Below are 12,613 nucleotides of genomic sequence, written 5' to 3'. Positions count from 1 at the left end.
TACTCTCAGATACAAGTAGTGTCCCTTAGAGCTCCGTCCTAGGCCCTTTTCTCTCCACCCAATCTTTCTTAATGATCAGCTTTGTTCTCAAAGGTTCGATTATCATTCTATGCAAGTGACTCCCAAATCCACATAGCCAGCCCTATCTAATATTTCTCTAGAACTTTATACTCACATCACCAAGTGCCTGTCAGACATCTCCAGGATGACTCATAAGCATCTTAAACTCTACTTGTCTAAAGTAGAACTCATTATTCCCACCTCAACTTATCCCTTCTCCAAACTTCTATGTTTTTATTGAACCACTGTCTTCCCTGTCCCTCACGTTTATAATCTTAAGAGTCACTCTTAAAACTTGAACAGAAACTCAATTAAATACGTATTTGCTAAGTATCAACTACGTATCAGGTCCTATTTGCTGGGCACTTGAAATGCAAAGATAAAATCAAAACCATCCCTGCTCTCAAGGAGCCTCCCATGGAAGGAGACATTGTCTTATGAATACAGATAAGTAAATATAAAATATCTAAGTAAACACTTTCTTCTCCATCATACTGTTGAAGTTTAGTGGTGCTGGGACCCCAAATTCACAACACAAGGTCCCGTCTGAATGAATTCAACCCAAGCCTTCTTTCAGCCAAGGACAAGTTTTATTGGAGATCCTCCATACTGGCCAGACTCTTAAGGAATCTGAACATTGGATAGTTTCTTAAGGAACCTGAGCACCTTAATGGAGACAAGACAGACTTTATATAGAGAAAGACTGGCAGGAATCCAGGACTGGATTTGGGGTGAGAGGAGGAGTCTAAGGAGGCTCTGGATGGGAGTGGCCAGTAAACTGGGGTAAACAGAAAGCCAGGGACCTGGACCATATGACCAAGAGAGAATGGAGTCTAGATAGGATTAAGGGTGGGAAGTGGCCAGGGGCAATGGGGAAGTAACACAAGGGAACAGGGAGTTTGGGCCTAGCCACAAAGAAAGGCTGGTATTACAGCCTCAGGCAAACGCCAGGGATTTGGGGAAAGTCCAGGGATTTTCCTTTTTGGGGGTCCAGATCCCAAAGACATGGCCTTTTACTTTTAGGGGTTCACACTCCATCCCCAGCAATACCATTTTGAGTCAGTTGTGAAGTCCAATCAATTCCACCTCTCCCAAATTTCTCACATTTATCCTTTCAGGTCCACTCATGTGCCTACCACCTTAGTTCAGGCCCTCAATCACCTTCAAAGACATTATCATAATAGCCTACCAATTCATCTCTAATTCCAGTTTTTCCCCTCTACCATACAGCAGCCGAAAGAATCTTTCCAAGGCTCTGTTGTGACCCTGTCACTCCTGTACTGAAAGAGTCAAAGAACACTAATAAAGAGAAGAAAGAATAATTTTATTGTGGGAAGAAAAAACTTTAAGGAAGACTGATTAATTTTACAAAAAGTTAGTCCCAGTTTTACAGACCTGGAGGTCATGTTGTTATACATGCTACCCTCCAGTTTTATGAGAAAGATGAAAAAAAGTAAAACTGCATATTAATATCAGGGATTTATTCAAGAATGCAAGTCTTAGAATACATCCTGCAATTAGTAAAAATTCAGCCCAATGGCATTCTATCTAACTGATAGGACAATCCATTAACTGACTCCCCTGGCTCATCAAAAAAGTAGTTAGTATCTTATGTTTAGCAAGACAGGAACACTGTTATACACACACACACACACACACACACACACACACACATACACACATACTATATATATATATATACATATATATATATATATATATATACACACACACATATATATTCACATATGTGTGTATTTAAAAGTTTGCCATCAGAAAGTGTTGAAACATCCCCAAATAGTGCTGGATAACTGAAGAATTATCCTATTATATTATAGATACAGTTTAGCATTTAATTTATCTCTAATAGATTCAAATAGTTTAACTTTTTTTTCCCTGATATGTTTTAAATTTCTTAATAACAAAATCAATGTCTTAACTTCTTTGTATTCCGAGCTTCATAAATATTTGTTGAATGAATATCTGTTGAATGAAAAAGATGCTTGGGTAAAAATGGAAATTTAAGTCACCTGTTCTAGGTATACATCTACACTTCCTCCAGAAGTCGTGCTGACAGAAGCAACTGCCAACAATGGATGAAGAGGATGCCATGTCATATGGGAAGGAGACCCAACTGAGTCAGGGGCCTCTATCCGGTGATCAAAGTAGAGTGCCATGGTAAATTATCAACCTAGTCAGTACCTACACCTGCAGAGGAAAAAATTCAAGCATATCATTAAAAACAAACAACACAGATTGTGTACAGAATTAGAAATGTCTTTTATAAAAAGGAAATATTGCTAACATACTTTAGTAAAAGCATTCAGAAACTCAAATCATCACATCAGTAGTGTCTTTACTACAAATAAACAGAGGTGACACAGATAATAAATAATCCTTGCTAATTTTGGTTAAATATGCAACAAGGAAAATTTGCACTTATGTAGCTTTCATTTATGAATATTTACAAAATCAAGCAGCTGCACAGATGTGAATCTGAACCCAAACTAGATGTCTTTGTTTCTTTCAAGGCAACCTAAGATTATTTCCTACATCTTCTATTCTCAGGACCACAAAGTAGAAAGAAGGCATAACCTTTACAAAACAGAATGATCTAGGAAATCTGGTCAATTTCTTTTTATTCAGAGGGAAGTTAAACTCAGAAAAATAAAATCACTGAATGGCAGAGCTAGCTCAAACCATGGATTTTACAGATGAGGAAATTAACATCCAGAGAAGTAAGGCAATTACACCAAGGTCACAAATTTATTGTGGAGTTTGAATAGGCATCAGAGGTTTTTTCTCCACCTAGAAAACACTGGACCAAGGAAGGAAGAAAACAGGATGGGGTGGGGTTTAAAGTCTTTTATCCTCTTAAATCACCTATGTTCATTTGATTATCTCTTAAAATTTTGCTCTGAAATGTTACAGACATTTAGTCACAGCTCAATGTTTCCAAATTGTCAAGAACTAACTTATTTCTGATGTAGTTGATTAAGATTCTGAATGTTGAATTTGGGCAGAATCTTTTAAATTGAGTCCTTTCGGAAGGTGAACAAAGGGAGAATATTTGGCTTTGATGGAATTGGAGAAGTTTGGTTGAGCAGATCACAATTGTCTGTACCTTAGTTATTCCTCTACCTCTCACAGGGAGCTGGCGGGAGGTTCCTGGTGGAGAAAATCTTTTTTAAGCTATGGAGACCATAGAAAGCACTACTGGGGGGGGCGGGGAGAGGGAGGAAGTAACTGAGCTATTTTCTGGAACATTAGCAACTGCAAAAGAAGAAAAAAATGGAATTTCAAATCTAAAACTGGCTATGGAGATCAAATTAAAATCACTAGAAGGAAATCGTAAATATACATAACATATAAACTTGAAAAATACAAAATTTCCTCACATGGTGATTTAATCAGTGATTTCTGTGATGATTTAAAGAGTAGCCAAAAAAATATATATTTTCTGGTACTGAACAGGGCACTTTGCAGGCAAAGGTGGTTAGTGAAATAACACATGCAAAAAAGGGGCATAGATAAGATTGAAGCCATAAGGAATTCATAAGATATAGTGTTGCTGGATCTTCAGTATTTAACAAATCAAGTTTAGCACTAATTATTGTTGTTGATTTTTACAGCATATGTGAATCTAAAAAATACAAGCAGTTAAATAAAATGTATGCAAGTGTAAAATTAATGCAAGCCCAAGGTTTAAATAAAAATTTTTAATGTGTCCTTGACCTGCTATAGCCACTGTTTCAAATTCTATATTATTGGGGCAGCTAGGTGGTGCAGTGGATAGAGCACCAGCCTTGGAGTCAGGAGGACCTGAGTTCAAATTCGGCCACTTACTAGCTGTGTGACCTTGGGCAAGTCACTTAATCCCACTGCCTAGCCCCCCCCAAAAAAATCAATCAAATTCTAGATTATTAAAATTATCACTTAAAACTTTCATTCTTTATGAGAACTATTTATTTGATTCGATTCATATACATTGAGATTCACTTTATTTACTAATCTTGTATCTTGAGTTACTAGTCAACATATGTGGTATAATTGTGGAATCATTTCTTGTTGTTCATTTTGATCAAATTTGTTCATTTGATCAAAAAAATTATGGTAGGCATTATTTCAACTATTAATTTCTTGTGAATCTTTTGATTCGAAATAAAATTTTTTGTGCACTGTTAGAAACTGTATGTTGACTGTACATGTATAGCCTATATCACATTGTTTGCCATCTTGGTGAGGGGGAAGGAAGGAGGGAAGGGAGGGAGAGAGAAAAAAATTTGGAACTCAAAATGTTGAAAACTATCTTTACATATAATTGGAAAAAATAAAATACTATTAAGTAGAATCTCTATGGGTTCCACACACCTTTGTAAAATTTACATTAGTATATGTTTTCAACTGTGTCCAACGGTAAAAAAAAGTGGCTCAAACAAACCATGGAATCATAGCTTTATAACTCCAAAGGGAACTCAGAGGTAGTCTTATCCATACCCTACCTTTGCAGACAAGAAAACTGAGGCTAAGAGAGATCAAGTGACTTGTCCAGAACTCTACTGTCACATAAGGATTACTGTTATCTGGTCAGATAAAAACCAACAAACTTTTTTCGGTCCCTGGAAATTGACAGGTGACCAAAGAAAACCAACTTTTTGCCACAACCTGTAGCTCTAGCTATAGTATTACTAATTAGTGGGGAAACTGACCTGGAAGAAAAACAGCTAAGAAAGTACACCCTTGACCTTCTGTGAAGAACTATTGGGCAAGTAATCTTTTTTTGCCTGAGGCTACAAATTTTAGTTACAATCAACTCTCAGTCACCTTAAGGGAAATGGTAGAGCAGGTCTCCAAACAGTGGTGCATTCATGAACCATTTACTCTATACAGTAATTAATCCCACTGCATGCCTTTCATACATCCCTTAAATTAGGTCACAGGAGTTGGCTGGGAAACCAGTTGGGCATAGGGAAGCTAATTCCAAAGGGTGCTGAAGAGAAGGGAAGTTGGTTCCAGGGCTCAAGTTGGAAAAAGAGAACATTAGTTCTTGAATGGTTAGCTCTTGAGACAGAAATATCAGGGAGGTCCCTGTACTAGATTAACAGCCAATACTCCACTTTCACCATGGCAGGTGTGGAAGAGTCACAAGAGCCATAGAGACAGTTAAAGCTACATGACTGAGCAACTACCTGTTAATTTTGAATTATGTGAATTAGGGGGAGAAGAGCATGAGGAGGTCAGGACTGTGTCTTACCCAAATCAAAATCTATACTGCTCTAAATTTCATAGATAATTTATATATTCCATACACATACATAGTTATTTGCAGGTTATCTCCCCCATTAGAATATGAGCTCTGAGAACAGAGAGATTATTGTTTTTGACTTTCTATTGATCCCTAGCATCTAAGAGTGTAAGTGGATAGAGTGTTGTTGGGCCAGGAGTCAGGAAGGCCTGAGGTCAAATATGTCCTCAGACACTTACTAGTTGTATGACCCTAGGTAAATCAATTTACCTCTGTTTGTCTCAGTTTCCTCAACTGTAAAATGGGGATAATAATAGCACCTACCTCCTAGGACTTCTTGTGAGGATCAAGTGAGATAGCAAGCGCTTAGCAAAGTGTCTGGCATACAGCAGGTGCTATATTAATGCTTATTCCCTTCCCCAAGCCTTAGTCCTGAATGCCATATCTCCAATTTACTTTGATTTTTGAGACTTGACCACTGAATTATTTTATGAGTTTCCTTTGGAAAAAAAAAATGTTACACGCAAACATGACCTTCTCATACTAAGTAGATAAATACATGAAGAGAAAATAATAAAGGACACCTAGGATGTTTAAAGTTTGTAAGTTACCAAAATAAAGACTTTGGCAACATATTAGAAAGTAAGAGTTATTCAGATGAACTTAAAAATTAACTTGGTTCAGTAACTAGTTCACTTATTTTCAGCTTTGAGAAATCAAGAAAAAATACACAAAACAGAAACATTCATGTGACTCCCTTTTCTTTATCAGTCCTTCCACACTCTTTTTGAGTACCCAGTATTTTCAGGCATTTCTATTCTACCTTGTTAAAACCAGTTTTCAAAAAAGGTAAGATAAACTCATTTCTGTCAGGGTATAAATACCATATGATGCTTGAGGTATTGCCTTCCTGGTCATTATCTGTGATAGATACTATGGAATGAATCTTTAATGGTGGATTTTTAAGCACTAAGAGATTGGATGGGTAAGTATTTTGGAAGATAGGGAAGTTCTCCCAAGTCCTGAAATCATACCATGTGGGCAGTGGCCTATTATGTCTAGGCTTGCCACTCTTTAGGCAATCACAATTCAAGAAAGTTTGATCACATTGGGAAACTGTAGTTTACTAGTAATTTGTTAAAACTGGATTCAGTGAAGTAGGATTGTATAATTTTAGTTATAATGTTTTGTTTTATCATTTAAATTTTTTAAAAGACCCGTTATTTCATTGGTATAAGAATTCTCTTCATGAATACATACAACAATGTATCCATACCTTAGCCAAGTGCTAAGAGGCCAGCTGGTGGTGAAGTGGATTAGAGCATTGGATCTGGAGTCAGGAAGACATCCTTAGACACTTACTAGCTGTGTGACCCTGGGCAAGTCACTTAACCTGCCTGCCTCAGTTTTTTCAACTGTAAAATAGGCATAATAATACTACCTATTTCCCAGGTTTGTTATGAGGATCAAATGAGATTGTAAAGTGCTTGGCACATAGTAAGTACTACATAAATATTAACTATTACTATTAACCTCAATTTTTCAACTGCAAAATGGAGATAATAATAGCATCCACTTCTCAGGGTTGTTGTGAGAAATCAATGAGATATTATTTGTAAAAAGCATTCAGCCCAGAACCTGGCATATAGTGGGTACAATGTAACTGCTTAGTCCTGTCTATTCCCTGCTATGGCCAAAAAATTAATTGCCTAGTGGCCAGAATTCTGGTAGGGTCCCTCTCTGAACCTATCTTAGCTGGTCCTTCCAGATAACACACATATTGCCATTTGTCTGTTGGACCGATACTCAACCTTCTACTTTAATAGTGTTTGCTGGTGAGTATGTTTTGGTGCCATTGTCTTTGGGAACCTAGGGTACCTTCATACCATACATTCAAGTGGGCCTTGAAAAATGATACTTATATGTAAAATGGTTTTTTCCGTCAACTCTTTGCCTGGTACATAACATTAAAGGCTGAGGTGAACTGAATGTAAAATTTTTTCTTCCGGAGTCCACACCAAATAGAACCACAGATTAACTGAAAAATGCCAATATGCAGAAGTTACAAGGGTTTTTTTTATTTTGTTTTGTTAAATCTATGATGAGTTTCTCTGAACTTGTCCATCACTGGACCCTACTGGAAGCCCTTCCAGACTGGTAGGGACCTGCCAGAGGTTAACATTTTGTGGCACAGCTATTAAGAAGTAGGGGTTACTTCCATACCAAGATACAGCATCAGTGAAGTGCTTTAGTGAAGAATTATCTTTAGAATAAAATTAATTATATGCTGTCTATCTTTGCCCCTTCTCTGGGCCTTAGTTTAACTGCTATGGAAAGGGGTCGGGGGTAGGGATGAGACTAGTGGTCTTTATAGTCCCTAGTAGTTGAAACTGCATAAGCCCTAGTGGAAAAACCACCAGAAAACCTTGGGCAGATAAAAATCTCTCTGAGCTTCAGTTTTCCCCAATTGTTAAAAAATGAACTTAGCTGATTTCTCAAATCCCAGTCCAGCTTCCCCATTCAATGATATCACTTGCGAGCTAAGGTAAATTTTGAGAGTGCCTGTCTGTGCCTGGAGCTTAACAATAGTAATAACAACAACAACTGACCTTCATACAATAATACTTAGTTTGCAAACCACTTTACATACATTATTTGAGATCCAAAACCACCCAATGAGGTAGGCATTACAAGCATTTATTTTCATCCACCTTTTAAGGCTCATAGGGGAATGGAAAACATTGAGGTGGTCACTCAGCTTGTAAATTTAGGAGGCAGGATTTACTGTCTTCCTGGTTGTAGGTGTATGTACCACAACAATAATAATGGCTACCATTTAATAGCACTTTAATAATGATGATGATAATGGCTAGCATTTATATAGCTCCTACTATGTGCCTGGTACTGAGCCAAACCCTCTACAAATATCCCATTTGATCCTCACAACAACTCTGGAAGTTAGGAGATATTGTTATCCCCATTTTACCGGTGAGGAAATTGAGGAAGACAAAGGTTAAGTGACTTGCCCAGGGTCACACCGATAATAAGTGTTCGAGGTCACATATAAACTCAGGTCTTCCTTATTCGAAGGCCCAGTGCTCTATCCACTGTACCCTACCCAGCCCTGGGAAAGATGCCTCACTTGTAAGAGGTGCAGCTTGTTTCTTCATCTGCAAAATGGGACCAATAAACAGCGGTGCCGGGAGGAAGCCTACATCAGGGTGAGTAGTAGTGTAGTTATCGTTACCGCAGGAGTGTGCATCCCCCGAGTCCTAGGTGCCAGCCTGCAGGGTCTCTGACAACCTGCGGTTCCATGGAAGTTGATTAACATTTGGAAGACAAAATAGGAAAGTTATGAAAGTGGGAGTGGGGGGCGGAGGGGAAGGAGCAAAACGCTGCTCCCCAAGGGGCTGCCTGGCTACCTGCGGGAGCGCAGCGGCGCTTCGGGCATCAATCAATCCCGCGGAGGCCGGAGCAGAGGACCGCCGGGGAGAGCTTCAAGGCCGCGCCAGGGCCCGCCGAGGGTCCGCGCCAGGCTAGGGCAGCGGGCGGCCGCTCCGGGAGGGCTGGGAGAGGCGATGGGGGCCCCGGGGCCCGCGGAGCCCCTAGAGGCCGCTGGGAGGGGAGGGGAAGGCAAAAGGAGGCGGGCGGCGCGGGCTCCCAGGACCTACGGCTCCGGCTCCGGCTGCAGCCTGGCCCCGCTCCTCAGCTTCCGGCCTCTGCAGCCCCCTCCCCAGGGCGGGGGCGCAATCCCGCCCCGGACCCCCTGCCCGGCTGGTGAGGAGCGCGCCAGGGGCAGCGCCTGGGACTGGGCGGGGTACAGAGGAATTGAGGTGGGGTGCGCTCGGCTCGGGCTCCCCTCCGGTGTGTCTGGCCGCCCTCAACTGAAAGGCGATGCTGGCCGTTACCCCTGACAACGGCTGGGGGCGGAGAGCGGAAACAGCCGAAGGGAGAGGATGTGGACGCGAAGGAACACGAAGCCTCGACGGAAAATGCCGGGAAGTACCGAAACCGATCGGCTTCCTTCGCCCAGCCGCGGCGAGGTGATGGGAGGGGCGGGTCATAGTATTGGAAGTGGCAGGGGATGCCTCAGGTAGGATAATTCGTTGCATTTAGAGGTGGAAGGGCAGGCTGGGGCTGGAGGGGTGCAGGAAGGAGGAGGATGAAAGGGCAGGATAGTTACAGCCTAAGGAAAGAAGGAAGGGAGCAGAAGGAAAGAAGGGAGGGAGGAGAAAGAAGGAAGCAAAGAAGGAAAATAAATGAAGAAAAAGAAAGGAAGGAGGGAAGGAGCATTTATTAGAAGCCTATTATGTGTTACCGTTCCAAGAGTTTTAAAATATCATCTCACTTAATCCTCACAACAACTCTGGGAAGTAGGTGCTATTAATAGCCTGATTTTTACAGTTGAGGCCTATGAATAGCCTCATAGTATCCGAGGTTGGATTCGAATTCTTTTCTTCCTGACTCCAGGCCCAGTGCTCCATCCATTGCGCCACCTATCGGCCTGTGGTCTAATTACAGCACTGGGCAATCCCCTCACCTGATCCATAATTCACAGGTCGGCCTCATAGGTAAGAAGCAGCGGGCTTATTAGGCAGAGTGGCGGTTCCTGAGTCTGGAACACTTGGGTTCAAATCCAGTCGCTGTGTGACCCTCTGCGAGTCATTTATCTTCTCAGTGCTGTAGGCGGTTCTTTCAGACTATAAGTTAATGAACTATTGCTGATCTGCCTTGGCAGATGGAATTTTCTTTTGCAGTTTCCCTCTCCCATCAAATCAGAAGTATAGGCCCCCCCCAAAAAAAAAACCAGGATGGGTTAGGGATGCGCTCCTCATAGAATTCTAGATTTAGAACTGGGAGGGACCTGAGAGAGGAAACAGAGCAAATAGGATTGGAAGTCATGCAGGTAAAAAGTAGCAAAGTCATATTTCAAACTGACTCAAAGGCTAGTGTGCAGGACCATGACTTCACCACTTCCTGACCTCTGAGGTTACTTAGTTGGCTCAGTCCTCTAGTATCAGAGGGAGTGATTTATTAACATACTTGAATGAAACTGAAATGATACCTCCAACGACCAAGTTTCATAATCAACATGCTGAGATTGTTTTAATACCGTCATAGATATCATTATGGCATTTATTACAAATATTCACCCCCAGGTTTCCAATCTTATAGCTCTCTTTTTTTTCTAGCCAAACTCCTCAGGAAAATCCTCTAAAGGAGATACCTCAACTTCCTTTTTTCTTAACCCCCTGGAAACTGGCTTCATCCAACTGAAACTGCTCTCACGGATTATCAACTGTTCCTTCTAATTGCCAAATCTAGTAGGCTTTTCTCAGTCCTTACCCTAGACCTCCCTGCTGCATTTGACACCGTACCACCTGCTCCTCCTGGATACTTTTAGGACACTTTTGTTTCTCCTACTACTTGTCTACCTGTTCCTTCTCAATCTCTTTTACTGAATCATCATCTATGGTATACCCACTAAGTGGGAGTGTCTCCTAAAGCTCTATCCTGGGCCCTTTTTTCTCTCTGTGCATTCTCTCTTGGTGACCCGATAGATGTCCCTATGCATATTCCTAGATCTATATGTCCTTCCCTAGTCTCTGTCCTGAGCTCTGGTTCTGAATCACCAATTGCCTATTTCATATTTCAGACAGGAAGTTCTATAGTCATCTCAAACTCAACATGTCCAAAACTAACTCATCTCTAGCAAAATTCACCTTTCCTCCAAATTTACCTATTCCTGTCAAGGATACCACCTGTCCTAATGATTTAAGTATGCAACCTCAATATCATTCTTGACCCCTCCCTTATTCCACATATACAAGCAATTGCTAAATCTTGTTTGTATTTCCACATCATTTCTCAAATACATCCTCTCCTCACCACTCACACAGCCATCACCCTTATTCAGGACTTCATCACCTCTTAGCTGGACTATTAAAATGACTTTCTAACTGGTTTCCTTGCCTCAAGTCTCTCTCTTCATAGCTGCCAAAGCAATTTTCCTAAAATATAGGTCTGATCCTGTTACTCTTCTAATCAACAAACTAACAAACTCTAGTGGCACTCTATTATCTGCTTCTGAGATCACTTTTTTTTTAAACTTAGAGACCACATTAGTTCAGGATCTCACCGTCTCTTGGTCTCTTGGACTATTGCAATAGATTTCCTGGCCTCCATTGTCCCTACAGCTGCCAAAGAGATTTTCCTTTTCTTTTAATTTAAAAAGAAATTTATTTTCAGTTGCGAATACTCTCTCTCTCTCCCCCTTTTCTCCTCCCACTGAGAAGATGGTAAATATGATAACCATTATACATATGAAGTCATGCAAAACATTTCCACATTAGCTGTATGGTAAAAACAGAAGAAAGATGGTGGGGGGGGATAAAGAGAAAAAATGTTTCAATCCGCATTCAGAGCTCATCAATTTTCTATCCAGACATGGATAGCAATTTTCATTATGAGTCCTTTGGAATTGCAATGGATCATTGTACTGATCAGAGCTAAGACTTTCACTATTGATATTGTTACAATATTGATGTTACTGCGTACTTTGTTCTCCTTCATTTTACATCAATTCATACAGGCTTTCCCAGGTTTTCCTTAAACCATCCCCTTCATCATTTCTTATAGCACAATCGTATTCAATCACATTAATATACCATAACTTGTACAACCATTCCCCAATTGATGTATATCCCCTTAGTTTCTGATTCTTTGCCTCCACGAAAAGAGTTGACATAATATTTATGTACATGTAGATCCTTTTTCTTTGATCACTTTGGGATGTAGACCAAGTAGAGGTATTTGTGGGTCCAAGGGTATATCCAGTTTTATAGCCCTTTGATATAATTCCAAACTGTTCTCCAGAATGTTTGGATTAGTTCACAGCTCCACCAACAGTGCCATTGGTGTACCTATTTTCCCATATCTCCAGCATTTGTCATTTTTCTTTTCTGTCATCTTAGCCAATTTGATAAGTATGAGGTGGTATCTCAGAGTTGTTTTCGTTTGCATTTCTCTAATCAATAGTGATTTAGAACATTTTTTCATGACTATAGATAGCCTTAATTTCTTCATCTAAAAATGCCTGTTCATATCATTTGACCATTTATCAGTTGGGGAATGACTGGTATTCTTATAAATTTGACTCAATTCCCTACATATTTGAGAAATGAGATCTTTATCAGAAAACTTGCTGAAGGGCAGAGCCAATACAGCAGAGTAAAGACAGCAACCCAGCTAAATTCTCCCAACATTCCCCTCTAGGGGCAGCTAGGAGGCGCAGTGGATAGAGCACCG

At 40.4% G+C, this 12,613-nt stretch overlaps 1 protein-coding gene across 1 annotated transcript in view; it reads right to left on the bottom strand.

Moving 5' to 3' along the window:
• IFT140 (intraflagellar transport 140) overlaps window positions 1-9,226 on the bottom strand; it is a 186,434-nt gene extending 177,208 nt beyond the window's left edge. The window contains 2 exon segments of the mRNA XM_021006622.2: window positions 2,091-2,268; window positions 8,728-9,226. Coding sequence (XP_020862281.1) covers window positions 2,091-2,237 — 147 coding nt within the window. The 5' untranslated portion in view covers window positions 2,238-2,268; window positions 8,728-9,226.
• Window positions 9,227-12,613: the final 3,387 nt, after the last annotated feature.

This window comes from Phascolarctos cinereus, unplaced genomic scaffold, assembly GCF_003287225.1.
Source record: "Phascolarctos cinereus isolate Bilbo 61053 unplaced genomic scaffold, phaCin_HiC Scaffold_4;HRSCAF=312, whole genome shotgun sequence".
NCBI classification, from domain to species: Eukaryota; Metazoa; Chordata; class Mammalia; order Diprotodontia; family Phascolarctidae; genus Phascolarctos; species Phascolarctos cinereus.
The sequence above is the reverse complement of the archived record's forward strand: the minus strand, read 5'-3'. Positions and strand labels throughout refer to the sequence as shown.